Here is a 16,047-nt window from a genome sequence, read left to right as displayed (position 1 = left end):
CCGGTCCCTCCAAACTCCAACCCTTCCACTGTGAAATTATGGAAGGAGGGACCTCCAGCCTGTTCTTTTCTTCATTTTCTCATGTTTTTTTTGCCTTTGAAGGAGGGGTCCATTCTTGTCTTCCCTAAACGTGAGCGGCAGCAGCTGGTTAATGAGGGTGCGTCCCCAGTAGGTCCAGTCCCCAGTACCTCCCAGTTCTTCAGCCTCTGATATAAAAACCCTGGTGGAAAGTGAGTGTAGGCAGTAGGGAGTTTTCTGCTGGGGTCAGGAGGACTGTGAACAGACAAGCGGACCCTGCCCCACACACCCGTGTATGATTGGAGTGTAGCAGAACAAGAAAACACCTTTTTCCTGTCTTGCCTCAAAGAGTCTACATGTCTAGTGGCATCTAGACATGTTCAGCTTTGTGGATTTGCGGCTGGCGCTGCTGCTCAGCGCAGCAGTGCTCCTGGTCAGGGCGCAGGGCGAGGATGACCGTAAGTTCCTTCACTGTTTACTGGATCTTCCCGACTTTTTTTTTTAAATTATTGTCCGCCTGCTGGGTTTTGAAAGTGGATCTTCTCTCTCCTTGGGTGGATGGCAGCTGAGCTCTTAGCAAGGAAAAAGTTTGAACTAGGAGTAGAAACTCTGATGTGTGCACCTCTTTTGTCTTGGGAGAAAATGATAAATACATAGATAGATAGATGGTCTCGTAGTGCGTAGTGGGCATCTTAGGAAGGCCCCTGTCTCGCTCTCTCTGTCTCTCTTATGAATGTCTGCTGCACCCCCAACCTCCCTGATGCATGCAGTCACTTCAGGTTTTTATGGCTCTTCTCCAGTACAGCCAGTCCATGCATGTTTTCAAACATTTTGCACCTTAAAGAGCTCAAGTGTTTTAAGGAAATAAAGCACTAATTGGAGAAAAAAAAGGCCTAATCTTGCCATTAAACTTGGGAAATCATAACTGTGCCTAACCCAATCCTGAACATGTAATAAAAGCTGCAGGGATTGTAGGTTTGACTGGAGAAATGGTGTGTAAAATATAAGAGATCTGCACATCGGATAGGCACTGATCCTTTGATGGGCCTGATTGGTAGAAGTGCCTGGAGCCAAGTGGTGAGTTGGCCAGGTGAGCAAGATGGAGACAAGTGGGAGGCGAGCAGGCGTAGTCATGTCAGCTGGAAACATTCCTCCTTTTCAGCCTTCTTTGCTCTCGGCAGAAGAGAATAAGGCTTTATAGAGCACAAAGGCCACAAATGTTTTCCTCTTGTCCCAAAAAACAAAGACAGTCAGCTCTGGAGGCAGGAACAAGCCAAATCTCAGTTTTTCCAGATGTGCCTCCCGCCTGGAAAGCAGCCAACTGTCTGTCTGCTCAGCCTGTCTGTGTGTCAGATGCGGTTTTGGCCCTCTGGGCAGTCCCACAGCGCCACCCACCGACCGATCGGCAGAACTGCACGCACATCTGGACGCCACGTCCCACACATCGCCTCCCTTCTTCCCCAAACCCCCACCCTTGTTTCCACTTTCCCCTCCTTTTTTTGCATCCGCTAATTACAAACACATGCGGCCTTGCGGTTCCACCGACTGCTGCCAAACCTCCAGACTGCTTTTCCTTCTGAGCTCAGCACTGTGGCACGCTGGGAGATTTATACTTCCCCCCTAAAAGGAGCCTCAACGCAGCGTTTAGATTTGTTGGAGGGGTCCTCTGGAGGCAGCTTGGAAAGTCTGACTGTGAGGTCAGACCAGAGAGGGGAAATGTGACGAGGACGGGCCTTTTTCTTGAGACTTTCTTGTCTAATCTGGCATTCTCACATCTGACCGGAAGGGAAAGCGTTAGCTTTAGCCTAATGCTAAACTCGCTGAGTATCAAGTTAGAGTGGTAAAACAAACTCAATTATTGACACTATTTAACAACTTCTACGACACTTTAACTTTACTTTTATTTTGTGTGATATAATAGCCTACTCATTTTTGTATTCAATTGGTTTCTCATCTTACATTTGAGTTTACAAAGCAATAATTGATCTTTCTTCTGTGATTAATTTGCTGCCTGCCCCCCTAAGTTTGTATCTGTGTCGCCCCCTAAAGGCATTGGCGGTAGCTGCACCTTAGACGGCCAGGTGTTTGAGGACCGGCACGTATGGAAACCAGAGCCATGCCAGATCTGTGTGTGCGACAGCGGCACAGTCATGTGCGACGAGGTCATCTGCGAGGACACAACAGACTGCCCCAACCCAATTATTCCCGAAGATGAGTGCTGCCCCATCTGCCCCGACGACGGTATTTCCACACCCCTCGTTGCTCCAGTTGTCAGAGTCCAGTTAAAATAACCTAAAAATGTAACAGCCACTAGCAATCAAAAAAAACCTTTTCCCTACTTTTCATTTTGAATTTACATTCAGTAAAGTGTGGAAGGGTTACAAGCACCCACTGCACCCACATATATGCCCACAGAAAATGCTGTGTACATGTTTTTATTTTTTCAATGATCAATATATGTGCTTGTCTTGTCTCTCTGTAGGCTTCCAAGAGCCTCAGGTTGAGGTAAATATATATCTTTTTTTAAATCAACTATTAATTTAATTGATCATAGTTAATTTTTCCGACAATTTGTTACCACCTCTGTAGACTGATCATTAATGATGGCTGTTTTTATTGGTTACGTAAGGCTAATCCTGGATCTACTCGTTTAGATTTATCATTAACTGTATAATTGTATCATACGGCGACAATATCAATCAAACATTTTTGTTCTCTACAGGGACCAACAGGACAGCGTGGACCCAGGGGAGACAGGGTAGGTCATCACCCTGTCATTGATGCTTGTACCGATAAATAACTGCCTGTTTTACTCGGTTACACTGAAGCATCAAGCATTTAAAAAAATACATTTAATTCAAGCTTTTGTGTGTGTGTATAGTTATTAAAAAAAATACAAGATGATAACTTACCCACAGCAGAGCAAAATGTGCACTAAACAATGGATAGTCTGGTTTGAAATCTTAATAAGTGTGTACAGAAAGTCTTCTTACCATCAAGAAACCATAAACCAAATTACATGCTTATTTTGGTTGTTTTTTTAAGATCAAAATAGATGAAACTCAGAAAGTGATCTTTTTGGAGCGGGCCTATCCTTTACTGAATGGTGGAAAGTATTTGGTAGAATCACAGAAATGAAAACTGAAGCAGATTATGAAGTAGAAACTTTTTAAAAAATCACATTTCAGGCACTGGATCGGGCCTATAGACATATGGATGTATCTTCTTCCCTACTTTATGCCATAACTGTGCACATTTTATCTCTGCATGTTTATGTTAGCAACGTAGATGCTATTGTGAGCTCTACTCAAGTTGCTTAAAATCATGTCATTCATTGCAGAACAGAGTTTTTTAATGCCATCAACAGTTCTTACCTAGTTCCTGTATCCATGTCACATGATTTAGCTCATCAATATGATCAATATTTAATAGTTTTCATAACTCTTGAGCCTGTCAGATGCACAAACAAATACAATATTTAGATCTGTTTGAAACATTTTATGTCTGCACATCATCAGATGTTGATGTTCTGAACCTAACTCTTGGATCTCTCCTACCTTCCTTTGCAGGGTCCCGCCGGTCCCCCTGGTAGGGATGGTATGCCCGGTCAGCCTGGACCTGTTGGACCTCCTGGACCTCCTGGACCCCCTGGCCTTGGTGGAGTAAGTGGTTTTGTTAATGCATTTTTTTTATTCATTTATTTATCCAAGTAACCTGTTTTAGGTGTATTACTGAGCTCATAGATAAATAAGACCTTTCCAGCTGTTTATGAGGAGCTAGAAATTTCCGTTCTTCTCTTACATCCAAAGTGACTACATTTTGGCAGAGTTTTGTGTTGTTAGTGGTTCTGAAGGTTATATAGGCTCAGACAGAGGCCAAAACAATCAGAGTGGCTAAATGAATTATTGTTCTATCACTACAAAACATAATTTAGCAGCTACACAAACCACCTTTTCTGTTTGTTGATGATAATGTTGTTGAATATTCCAGCACTGAAAAGCCAGTTTGGTTGTTTCAGACGCTACTTTAGCTAAATTGATCCGACACATCTATCTTTCCTGTTTTGTGTAAACAAACATTACCACAACATAAGTTGTTTTATCAGTCGTGTCGTAGGACTGCTGTTCTGAAAGCAGTGGTATTCCTGCATCCCTACTAGCAAACTAGGAATCAAAACAGCTTATCTTTAAAAAATAAAAAGACCAAATTCTACTTTGAAGAAAACAACAGTGATGCTGATGCTAAATTGCATCCGTTCACTGCAGCATTTTCAATACACATCATCATTTAATGAAATTTGAGGTGATATCACCACACGTAAGGACAAACATAAAATGTCCTGCTTTGAAAATCGCGCAAATGTTTAGTGTTTAGAGATTTAAAGCTATTTGAGGCATCTTTTGAAGGGGTTTAGAGAGCCGTTGGAATATTTTCATTAGCAATTTTATGGAGAAGGAAATGGTTGCCGTACAACTTCGTCTAAGTGAAATCTCATTTACTGTCCAGAGTCAAAGAATCTGATATTTTATGTCTGATATTTTCAGTCAGTAGTGTGTCACAGCTGGATTTAAAAAAAAACCTTTCCTTGCTTTCCCCCAGAATTTCTCCCCTCAGATGTCTCATGGCTATGATGACAAATCATCTCCTGCCATGGCTGTGCCTGGACCCATGGTATGACACACACACACACACACACACCAATCTGTCATCTGCATGTCAGCCATGGCTGTATGGTGACTGACCTTGTCCCTCTTTCATTGACAGGGCCCAATGGGACCTCGTGGACCCCCTGGACCTGCTGGTGCTAGTGTAAGTACATTTCTTCCCCTTTTTGTCCCCATTCTGAGGTGAATGGTCACATAAACATGAATCAGATTATTTGTTGTGTGAGCACATTTAACCTCCTCATGTAGTTGTGTTTGTCACAGCAAAAACCCAAACATTTATATATCAGAGCTACAAAGGGAGCTGGACACCTTTCAAAGGAAATCTGCGTAGCATGTGTGCAGCTCACACGTTAATCTTAATCTATAAAGGGCTCTTACACTTATGTAGTTCTGGATATAGTCGTCCAGTGTAAGTGTAAAAGTGACCATGTTTTTTTTGTCCTTTCTAACAGGGACCTCAGGGATTCACTGGCCCCCCTGGTGAGCCTGGTGAGGCCGGATCTGCTGTGAGTATAATCAATCTGCAAAATATCAACACTGTTCTAGCCACATCAGAAAACATACGCACGGATAGTTTGTAACCTGCACTCACCTTACTGATGTGTTGTTTCTCTCTGCAGGGAGCCATGGGTCCCCGTGGCCCCCCTGGCCCTCCTGGAAAGAATGGCGAGGATGTGAGTTAATCCTCTCCCACTTCCTTTCTGTGGCTCAGATTAGACAGAACGCTGTTTTTATCATTCCGCTCTCTCTCTCTTTCTCTCAGGGCGAGTCTGGCAAACCAGGTCGTGGTGGTGAGCGTGGACCTGCTGGCCCACAGGTGCGCTGAGTGAGGCCGGAAATGAAATTCCAAATGACCAGGGAGCAAAATCAGAGCGGTGATAATAATTTGTGTCCCTTTTTTTTCCACCTTTCCCCAGGGAGCCCGTGGTTTCCCAGGAACCCCCGGTCTGCCTGGCATCAAGGGACACAGAGTAAGACTTCTACCCCCCATGGACAGACCGCCGGTCGAGCTTCACGCATCATGGGCTGATAATGTCTGTCCATTTGTCTGTAGGGATTCAGTGGTCTGGATGGTGCTAAGGGAGACACCGGCCCTGCTGGACCCAAGGTGAATGGCCATTGAGAAAACATGCATGAATAGTGATCTATTGATGCCTCTCTTAAATTTCCCACAATGCCTTGTGTTTGTAACGGCAACACGGACATGCAGCCGCCATTGGTGGTGGTAGCCATGCGGCTAGTTGTAGCCATGACTCTAAATGACAGTGATCCAGGCGAGGGACTCATCCGCCGCTTTGCTTGTATGTTTAGGGAGAGGCTGGAGCCCCTGGTGAGAATGGAACCCCTGGTGCTATGGTGAGTTTGACGCTCCTTCACCATTTCGCCACCTCCTCCATGCTAGGCTCGCTGTTGTCATGACTGATCCCTTTCTTCCTTGTCTCAGGGACCTCGTGGTCTGCCTGGTGAGAGAGGCCGCGCTGGTGCTCCTGGACCTGCTGTGAGTGAGCCCCTCCACGATATTAGCCTCTTAAATAGTCAATCAATGCAAAAATTGATCAGTTGTTTTATTCTGTGTGCTGCAGGGAGCTCGTGGTAACGATGGTGCCGCTGGTGCTGCTGGACCTCCCGTAAGTCTTCAGTTTTATCCCCAAATCAAAGCTTAGCTCTAGTTGTGGAAGAACTTTTCACTTGTTTGCTGTAGTTATTCAGTCTTAACCTTTTCTTAATGTTTTTCTCAGGGTCCCACTGGCCCCGCTGGACCTGCAGGATTCCCCGGTGGCCCTGGAGCCAAGGTAATACCAATATTTTTAATCACCTCAATCTTTAAACATTGAATCAAACAATTCTCAGTTGAGGGATGAGGGACTAGTACCGTTAGCAGTGATATAAGATGAATAATCCGCATTTAGGCTTGTGAACATTCAACATTCTCTCAGACACGATTGCCTGACTGAACACTGGGCTTTGTTTTCTCTCCACACAGGGAGAGGCCGGAGCTCAGGGTGCTCGTGGAGGCGAAGGCCCCGCTGGAGCCCGTGGTGAACCTGGTAACCCTGGACCTGCTGGCCCAGCTGGACCTTCTGTGAGTATCAACGCCAATAACGCTTAGAGTGTTAGAAAATAGAGTGTTTTTAACACTCTATTTCTGCCTACAGGGCGCCCCTGGAAACGATGGAGCCGCTGGAGCTAAGGGAAACCCTGTGAGTATCTTTCTTGTACTCGCATCTATATATTTAGTTCATGTTGAGGTTTGACTGTATTTGGGACTCAGAAGCAGACACACCAGTCAGGCTGCTACCTCACAGTTGCCGTAGCTGCACGAACGTGACTGTGTTGTTGCTCCTCTTTGCTGCCACCTGCAGGGTGCTGCTGGAGTTGCTGGTGCTCCTGGATTCCCTGGACCCCGTGGACCCCCAGGACCTCAGGGTGCTGCTGGTGCCCCCGGACCTAAGGGAAACACTGTGAGTAAAGCACTATCAACCTTTGTACTGACATGGAATAATTATTCATTTCATTTAATCCCTTATTTAAAATGAATATTTACAATAGTTGTGGTTTGAGTTGTTGCCGCTTGCTTGAAATTTTGTTTCCCTCAGGGTGATGTCGGTGCCCCAGGAGCCAAGGGAGAGCCTGGTGCCAAGGGAGAGGCTGTAAGTGAAAGTTCATAGAAGTTAGCATGCAGACATATTTGTTTTCTTGTGCCAATTTTAAGTGTGTGCTTGTGCCTCCTTCTGTGCTCTCCAGGGTGCCGCTGGAGTTCAAGGACCCCCAGGACCTTCTGGTGAGGAGGGCAAGAGGGGAGCCAGAGGCGAGCCTGGTCCCGCTGGAGCCCGTGGAGCTCCCGGAGAGAGAGTATGCATTTCAGCTAATTTTCACATTTTGCACAGCAATATTTACAGTCCAGCGTCTGGTGCACCTCTATAGAAAAGTGCCTATTTATTTTTGGAATGACTCCATTCCAGCATTCTGACTATTTATATCTGCCGGGAATCCATCTACCCTAGATCTAGAAAACTACAGTATATTGCCAAAATAGTAACGCCCCCTACAGGCCAATAGATGCACATACACATATATAAATATATATATATCCAGATGTGAACTGTGCTGAAGCAACAAGTGGTCAAGTTTGTCTTTCAATCATGTTTTAAGAATCATGATTCTGAACTCTCCTCCATTCTCTTTCCAGGGTGGTCCCGGTGGTCGTGGTTTCCCTGGTGCTGATGGCCCTGCTGGACCCAAAGTGAGTTAAACGCCATTCCCCTTAACGTTCTTAGATGCTTCATTTTAGTTTCGTCTTAACCGACACGTGTCTCTCGACTCTTTATATCGTAGGGAGCCACTGGTGAGCGCGGTGCTCCCGGCATTGGTGGACCTAAAGGTGCCACTGGTGAGAGTGGCCGCACTGGTGAGCCTGGCTTGCCCGGAGCTAAGGTGAGAATCTAAAAGACCTGTGTATTGCATAATTGTCAGCAGCTTCACCGATTTAATCCTGACATAAAACCCTCCTCTGACCTCTGACCTTCTCTATCTGAAGGGTATGACTGGCAGTCCTGGCAGCCCTGGACCCGATGGCAAAATGGGACCTGCTGTAAGTCCACAAAAATGTTGATCTCATCAAACTCATCAAAGCACGCATACTTTGGAATCAATTCTTTAATTCACCTTTGTAACAGGGTGCACCTGGTCAAGATGGTCGCCCTGGACCCCCTGGTTCCGTTGGAGCTAGAGGCCAGCCTGGAGTCATGGGATTCCCAGGACCCAAGGGAGCTGCTGTAAGTAAAGAATCAAAGCTTACACAAGATACAAGGGATCTGTGTGTTTCACAATACATTGTTGTGTGTGTTACTGAGATGTGAAAATGGTGCTGTTCTGTAGGGTGAGGCTGGAAAGACTGGTGAGAGAGGAGCAATGGGAGCCCCTGGCGCTGCTGTAAGGACCATTTGAACTCTTCTACATTTTGCTGCATTTTGGAATCCTAAAAATCCCCAACCAACTTGTCTAAAACCCCCTCTGTTGTCTTGGCACGCAGGGTGCCCCTGGAAAGGACGGTGATGTTGGTGCTCCAGGTCCCGCTGGACCTGCTGTAAGTGGAGCAGATGCACTATTGTTCACAGTTCGGTGCAGTCCGCCCTGACAGTCCCACCTTTGTGCATTTGTAGGGCGTTCAAGGTGAGAGAGGAGAGCAGGGACCTGCTGGAGGACCTGGATTCCAGGGTCTTCCAGGACCCCAGGGTGCTGCTGGTGAGACTGGCAAGCCTGGAGAGCAGGTACTGACTGAATGTGATCATCTGAGTATGAAACAAATGTGGTGTATGTAAATTTATTAATGACCTATCTGTTGTAGGGTGTCCCAGGTGAGGCTGGAGCCCCAGGACCAGCTGGTTCAAGAGTAAGTAACTTATCACCTTATCAGCATCATTATCATCATCATTTACATTAGCCAGCAGGCTGCTGCAGGTATATTTAATTAGAAGAGATGTTAAAACATTTATTCCCACAAGGTTCACTGATGTTAAGCTATTTTTTTGGTTATAAAGCTAATAAATGTTAGCAGTAAATTAAAAGCTAGTTTTGCTCCCAAATGTAGGTTAGACCTGACTTTTGCTATTTTAAATCTGCACTTAAACTTCTCATGCGTAGCTTAGCAGCAACTGCCAACAGGTCAGCACGTGCTTCCCACACATAGAACCCTTGTAGCCCTTTAGCTTGGCCTAGCCTAGCCTGTTTTAGGCTTATGTCAGACACAAAGAAAAAGGAAGAATATAGCCACCTTGAGTACACAGCAAGTTGTGCTTTAACAAATAAAAAGGTCTGTTTTCACTGAAATAGTCTTGTGACGTATGATCAGCCTTTAAATGGAGTGATCCACATTAATAGATTTCAAAGTTTCCCACTTTGACATGGCTGATCCATGTGTGCAGGGTGACAGAGGTTTCCCCGGTGAGCGCGGTGCACCTGGCGCTGCTGGACCCACTGGTGGCCGCGGTTCCCCTGGACCTGCCGGAAATGATGGTGCTAAGGTAACACTTGATCATATTGAAGTTTTTTCAAATTATTATTAATCATCGTTGTTGGTGCTCTTACACAGCTTATTTATCAATTCCTGCTATTTTACTTCTTCCTCATTAGGGAGATTCTGGAGCTCCTGGTAACCCTGGTGCTCAAGGTCCTCCTGGACTGCAGGGAATGCCCGGTGAGCGTGGTGCCGCTGGTCTTCCAGGACTTAGGGGAGACAGAGTAAGTGGTCGCAATTTTATGCATCGCACTTCCAGTAGCTGACCTAAATTTTGTTATTGATGTGAGCTTATGGTGCTAATATCAAAAGAGCAGCTTCTAAGGAGATCCATTTCACTTTGCCTTAATATTCTTGGTTTTATAAACTCTCCATGCTCCGGATAGTGTAGCACCACTCGCTGTGCTCTCACTGGAGCTTACACACTCTTTTTTTAAATAACCTAGGGTGATCAAGGACAGAAGGGTGCTGATGGTGCCCCCGGTAAGGATGGCCCCCGTGGTTTGACTGGAGCAATTGGACTTCCTGGACCAGCTGGTGCCTCTGGAGACAAGGGAGAGCCTGGCCCTGCTGGAGCTGTTGGACCTGCCGGAGCTCGTGGAGCCCCTGTGAGTAGTTTGGATTATGTTTGTAATCAGGAGCAGAAAGAGGGAGACATATGTGTGATTTTGGACCGATCTTTTCCTCTTTAGGGTGAGCGCGGAGAGGCTGGACCACCTGGACCTGCTGGATTTGCTGGACCTCCTGTAAGTCACTTATTTAGAAAGCCGTAATCTTCCTGCCTCTTGAAGCGGATTGAGGAATCCCCCGTATTTCTCTCTCTTCCACATAGGGTGCTGAGGGACAGCCTGGTGCCAAGGGAGATGCTGGAGAGAATGGTGCTAAGGGAGACGCTGGTCCCTCCGGACCTGCTGGACCCACTGGTGCCCCTGGACCTCAGGTTTCTATATTTGCATATTAAAAGGACATAAAAGCACCAGTACTTGCTGGACTACAGGAATCATAGGCAGCTATGGTGAGTTTGGTGCCCCTGATTGACTTTGTTGTATATTCTTTCAGGGTCCCGTTGGAAACACTGGCCCCAAGGGATCTCGTGGACCCAGTGGACCTCCTGTAAGTTACTAAACTACTTCAACTCAGTTCTCCTGTAGATGTTGGTGTGGAGGCATCATGTTTTGTGTCTATCTCCTTAGGGTGCTACTGGATTCCCTGGTGCTGTTGGTAGAGTTGGACCTCCCGGCCCCTCTGTGAGTGCTGCACTAATGTTCTGTGTTCTGAGACTGGGCTAACCATTAGCAGCATGGTTAATTAGCTTTGTGTTATTGCACAAAAAGGGCAACCCTGGACCACCCGGACCCTCTGGACCTGCTGGCAAAGAAGGACCCAAAGGAAACCGTGGTGATACCGGACCTGCTGGTCGCACTGGCGAGATGGGTGCTGTTGGAGCCCCAGGACCTTCCGGAGAGAAGGGTAGCCCTGGTGCCGAGGGTCCCTCTGTAAGTTGTGAATAAGGCCTCAAAAATATCTAATGTGTGATAGTCCATAGTCTTCCATGTCAATCCACCATTGACCCAATCAGCAGTCACCCATTTCTTAGTGAATGAGTTAAACTGTACAGAACATATAGTAATATACAGTATTTCTAAATACATTGTTTCTCTCTTTGTGCCCCTTTGCAGGGTGCTCCTGGTCTGCCTGGACCTCAGGGTATAGGTGGAGGCCGTGGTATTGTTGGTCTGCCTGGACAGAGAGGAGAGAGAGGTTTCCCTGGTGCCCCAGGACCTTCTGTAGGTTTCTTTTATTTTTTTATTTTTTTTACAAACTGTGTAATATTTGACCAATATATTGTGTTCTTTTTACTGATTCCATGCATGAATTGACCTTGCTTGTCCACAGGGAGAGACAGGAAAGCCGGGAGGAGTTGGTCCCGCTGGTGAGCGTGGACCTCCTGGACCCATGGGACCCCCCGGCCTGGCTGGACCCGCTGGTGAGCCTGGACGCGAGGTATGAAACAACACCTCTATCTGTAGACTATAGAGTTTAGCTGTCTACCTATTTTATTTAAATGTCAGTGAATAAAACCCCCTAACGCTTACATATCCAACATTCTCTCATTTCTTAGGGATCCCCTGGTAACGAGGGAGCATCTGGTCGTGATGGAGCCGCTGGACCCAAGGTGAGTTCAAAGAAAATACTCACGATTCATCAGCACCAGATTGTTTCCTTACAGCAGACATGAGTAAGGACTAGTTACATCTAATTTAGCTAGATAGCTAGTTATGTTGTAGTTTTATACAGCAATATAATAACACAGCTAACGGAGCTAAGATATAAAATGGGTTTTGTGTTTGTATCTCAGGGAGACCGTGGAGAGTCCGGCCCCGCTGGAGCTTCTGGTGCCCCTGGACCCCCTGGTGCCCCTGGACCCGTTGGACCCGCTGGAAAGAACGGTGACCGTGGAGAGACTGTGAGTGGCACCGCTTTAAAAACGTCACTTCCCTTTACTGGTCAAAAGACACTGTACAAGATTGGTCCTAGGATTCCTGTTCTATACTGAACTCATTCCTTTATGTTTCAGGGACCCGGTGGCCCTGCTGGTCCTGCTGGCCCTGCTGGACCTCGTGGCCCTGCTGTAAGTAAAACCATCATTTTCCAAGTAACTGTATCAAAGAATAAAATCAGATCTATTCCTTAAAACCATTTGTGCCACCTAATAGGGAGCTGCTGGACTTCGTGGAGACAAGGGAGAGAGTGGTGAGGCTGGAGAAAGAGGCATGAAGGGACACAGAGGATTTACTGGCCCACAAGGACCCCCTGGACCTTCTGTATGTGACTGCAAGCCTACACCAATACTGAGATGTAATGTACGCACAGTTCATCTCAAACATTTATTCTTGTTAAATCACAGGGAGCTGTTGGAGAGCAGGGACCTGCTGGTTCTGCTGGACCCGCTGGACCTAGAGTGAGTCAAAATCTTGTGCTCTAAGAACTTATTTTGTAATTCCATGTATGAGTGTCTCAGACTGTCTGGCGTGGAAGTATGATTAAAGTCTTTCTTTGTGTTGTTTACAGGGCCCCTCTGGTTCTGCTGGTTCTCCTGGTAAAGATGGTATGAGTGGCCTGCCCGGACCCACTGGACCTCCTGGACCCCGTGGACGTTCTGGAGAAATGGGACCTGCTGTAAATTCAATCTTTTCAACCATGAATACATCAATCTTCTGTTCTGTCCTCCAGTCACCATGTATAATCGGTGACATTCTTGGTATGTAGCTCAGTTTCTTCTCCTCTTTTCCTCACTCATCTGACAGGGTCCTCCCGGACCTGCTGGACCCCCTGGAGCACCAGGTGCCCCTGGTGGTGGATTCGACCTTGGCTTCATCTCTCAGCCACAGGAGAAGGCCCCCGATCCCTACCGCATGTTCCGTGCTGACGACGCTAACGTTCTCCGTGACCGCGACCTTGAGGTGGACAGCACTCTGAAGAGCCTGAGCCAGCAGATCGAACAGATCCGCAGCCCCGATGGTACCCGCAAGAACCCTGCCAGAACCTGCCGTGACCTGAAGATGTGCCACCCAGACTGGAAGAGCGGTGAGTGAAAGCTCAGGGTCGAAGCGATGACGTTCGGTGTCAGTGGATCTGCCCTTACATTAGTCTTCTGTGTCCTCCAGGCGAGTACTGGATTGACCCTGACCAGGGCTGCACTCAAGATGCCATCAAGGTCTTCTGCAACATGGACACAGGAGAGACCTGCGTGCGTCCCGCTCAGAGCGAGGTTGCCAAGAAGACCTGGTACCTCAGCAAGAACATGAAGGAGAAGAAGCACGTCTGGTTCGGCGAGGCTATGAACGACGGCTTCCAGGTAAAGACGTTCAACTGAAGCCTCCAAATGTAGCTCCCTGCACTCCCGTTTCAGTCACTCACCTCCACGTGTCTCCCCTTTCCTACCCAGTTCGAATATGGCAGCGAGGGCTCTCAGCCTGAGGATGTCAACATCCAGCTGACCTTCCTGCGTCTCATGTCCACTGAGGCCTCCCAGAACATCACCTACCACTGCAAGAACAGCGTCGCCTACATGGACGCTTCTGCCGGAAACCTCAAGAAGGCTCTGCTCCTCCAGGGCTCCAACGAAATCGAGATCAGAGCAGAGGGCAACAGCCGCTTCACCTACAGTGTCCTGGAGGACGGTTGCACGGTGAGGAAACTCTTGATACAAACGTTAAGCTTCAATCGTGCTTAAGTCCCACAATTTGCTCTTGTGGATTTGGGATTTACTGTTCCAGAACATATCAAATATAAAGCAGAGCGTAATAACAGCGAGGCCAAATCTCAACATCCCTTTGAAGCGCGGTAGTTTTGGAGCTCTAGAAAGCGAACTGCAGAAGATCTTTTGAGGGTCAGTCCTAAATCTCCTGGTTCTTTTCCCTCCCAACAGTCACACACCGGTACATGGGGCAAGACAGTCATCGACTACAAGACATCGAAAACATCTCGCCTGCCCATCATTGATATCGCTCCTATGGATGTTGGTGCTCCAGACCAAGAGTTCGGCCTTGAAGTTGGACCCGTCTGCTTCTTGTAAAAAGAGAAATCTGGACTTGAAATTGTTGTTGTGTGAGTGCGTGTGTTTTATTTTTTTCTAGCAGTCATCTCTCTCTAAAAGAAGCCCCAAACAAAACATTTCACTAATGCCATTTGTTCTGAAAAAGCCCAACCCCTCGCTCCATTCGGCCGTTGTTTCAATGGTCCACTTTGCCTAAAGACCTGCATTTCAACAAGACGGCGACATGTCGCGTTCGGGACCACTAGTTTTTTGTTTCTGACTCTGGGTTGTTTTTTTTTTTATTTTTTCTACCATCACCAACACCAAGGATCCTCTAGAGAAGACATTGTTTCACTGACAACAAGAATATAATATATGCTTCTGTAAAGTGTAAAAAAACCAAATTGCCCCTCTTCAACCAGACACACCAGGCCTCTCTGGAGTTCTCAGAAACCACCTGACTTTTGTGTTTTCACACACCACTGCGGCGAGAAGAATGAAAGGACAGTCCCGACAGACAGAACTCAATTTCTTTGTACCACGTTTCAGGTGTTGATGAATAAACGGTGAAACTGACATGCCATGTTTGTCTCTGTTGTTCTCCCCTCCTCATCTGCTGAAGTCCTTGTCTGTTGTGGTCGCTTTCTTGTTGTTCAACTTTCCGCCACAGTTGTATTAAAACCACCAGCAGAGCAACATGGGTTTAAACCTCTTTTTTGACCAAAAAAAAAAATCTTATGGCTACCTCAGAAAAAGCAAGGAATTTCAGCTGTGCACAAAAGAGAACGCGGTGTTTGTAAAGCCTGCAGTGATGTTTCCAGGGGTGATGGAAGTTTAGCCGCACTGGCCAGAAGAGAAACAGCAAAAACTCCCGGTGCTATTACTTCGAGGTGTCCTGGTCGGACCGTGCGGCCGTACTGTTCTGTGTTGAGGCCGCACTGGTGCTGCCGGGCCCTCTTGGTGCTGATTTTCTTGGTGTCTGCTGAGACACACTTCTTCTATGGCCTTGGTAGTGGTGACGGTCACCTTTTTCTCCCAAATTCTACTCTCCACTCCCTTCATTCACATTCCTGTTGTTTGTTTCTTTGTGTGAGTTTTCTTGACGAAATTGCAACCAGATTTTTTTTTTCTTTAACGTTTAACAAAACAAATGCACAGAAAGAGAGCCAGCAGCAAAGAGTTTGTGTGAAGAGGCAGAATGAAAGACCCACAAAGGGGGGAAACACCAAGGATCTGTACCTATTTTGTATATGTATAATAAATTGAGATGTTTTTAATTATTTTGAATGCTGAAATAAAGCATGTTAAGTGGTCTAACATTGAATCCTGCCTAATTCCCTGACTGACTCTTTGACGAGCCCCCCCTCCTTTTCCCCCAAAACTTGAATAGCAGCAACTGTTTTAAATTTGTTAGAGTGACTGATTGAGGAAAATAAATGTTCATTCTTTTCTCCCACGATTGGTCTGCATCTCATGGATATGGCGAGTGGTGATGTGGAGTGTGTGGTACAGAGCAATGCATGACTTCTTGTTTTAAGGCACTGCTGTTTCAGATTTGAATAAGCAAAACCTTCAGAAACTCTGATTCCGGGAGACGGACATGTGTCCTACCTCTGTGGTCCTCTCTGGCTGCCCTGGAGAGCTGCTTCTATTCCATCACAGTCAGAAAATCCAGTTTGAGCAGTAACATTCTGCCATATTTCATGGCATTTCCCCTCTGATAATCCAGCAGCGATGGTGATCGATTTGTCCAAGATAATCCACGAGTTTCACGGCCACGCAGCACCACTGGTGTGCTCAGGCTG

General features: G+C 46.6%; 1 protein-coding gene across 2 annotated transcripts; it reads left to right on the top strand.

Moving 5' to 3' along the window:
- The first annotated feature begins 231 nt into the window (after nt 1-231).
- col1a1a (collagen, type I, alpha 1a) lies at nt 232-14,818 on the top strand. 2 transcript variants are annotated; one of them, XM_057015342.1, is made up of 49 exons: nt 232-476; nt 2,068-2,259; nt 2,501-2,523; nt 2,741-2,776; nt 3,588-3,680; nt 4,618-4,689; nt 4,783-4,827; nt 5,138-5,191; nt 5,306-5,359; nt 5,449-5,502; nt 5,603-5,656; nt 5,740-5,793; nt 5,997-6,041; nt 6,130-6,183; nt 6,269-6,313; nt 6,425-6,478; nt 6,670-6,768; nt 6,842-6,886; nt 7,049-7,147; nt 7,283-7,336; nt 7,431-7,538; nt 7,876-7,929; nt 8,022-8,120; nt 8,224-8,277; nt 8,363-8,461; nt 8,565-8,618; nt 8,719-8,772; nt 8,849-8,956; nt 9,034-9,078; nt 9,611-9,709; nt 9,819-9,926; nt 10,149-10,310; nt 10,395-10,448; nt 10,535-10,642; nt 10,762-10,815; nt 10,896-10,949; nt 11,037-11,198; nt 11,382-11,489; nt 11,599-11,706; nt 11,825-11,878; nt 12,062-12,169; nt 12,281-12,334; nt 12,420-12,527; nt 12,611-12,664; nt 12,775-12,882; nt 13,011-13,290; nt 13,371-13,561; nt 13,652-13,894; nt 14,135-14,818. In XM_057015342.1, the coding sequence occupies exons 1-49, from the start codon at nt 395-397 to the stop codon at nt 14,279-14,281; spliced, it is 4,347 nt and encodes a 1,448-aa protein (XP_056871322.1). In that variant the 5' UTR covers nt 232-394; the 3' UTR covers nt 14,282-14,818. The 2 variants fall into 2 exon arrangements, with proteins under 2 accessions (XP_056871322.1, XP_056871325.1); XM_057015345.1 differs by lacking the exons at nt 6,842-6,886; nt 7,049-7,147; nt 7,283-7,336; ... (4 more) ...; nt 8,363-8,461; nt 8,565-8,618.
- The last annotated feature ends 1,229 nt before the right edge of the window (nt 14,819-16,047 follow it).

Source organism: Takifugu flavidus, chromosome 18, assembly GCF_003711565.1.
Source record: "Takifugu flavidus isolate HTHZ2018 chromosome 18, ASM371156v2, whole genome shotgun sequence".
NCBI classification, from domain to species: domain Eukaryota; kingdom Metazoa; phylum Chordata; class Actinopteri; order Tetraodontiformes; family Tetraodontidae; genus Takifugu; species Takifugu flavidus.
Note: the sequence above shows the minus strand (reverse complement) of the source record. Positions and strands in the feature narration are given on the sequence as shown.

Excerpts from the sequence above, each read along its gene's own strand:
- col1a1a (XM_057015342.1), top strand. The coding sequence starts at position 395 with ATGTTCAGCTTTGTGGATTTGCGGCTGGCGCTGCTGCTCAGCGCAGCA. Across the intron at positions 8,121-8,223 it reads CTGGCTTGCCCGGAGCTAAG|GGTATGACTGGCAGTCCTGG; the intron begins GTGAGAATCTAA and ends CTCTATCTGAAG. Across the intron at positions 12,335-12,419 it reads CTGGACCTCGTGGCCCTGCT|GGAGCTGCTGGACTTCGTGG; the intron begins GTAAGTAAAACC and ends GCCACCTAATAG.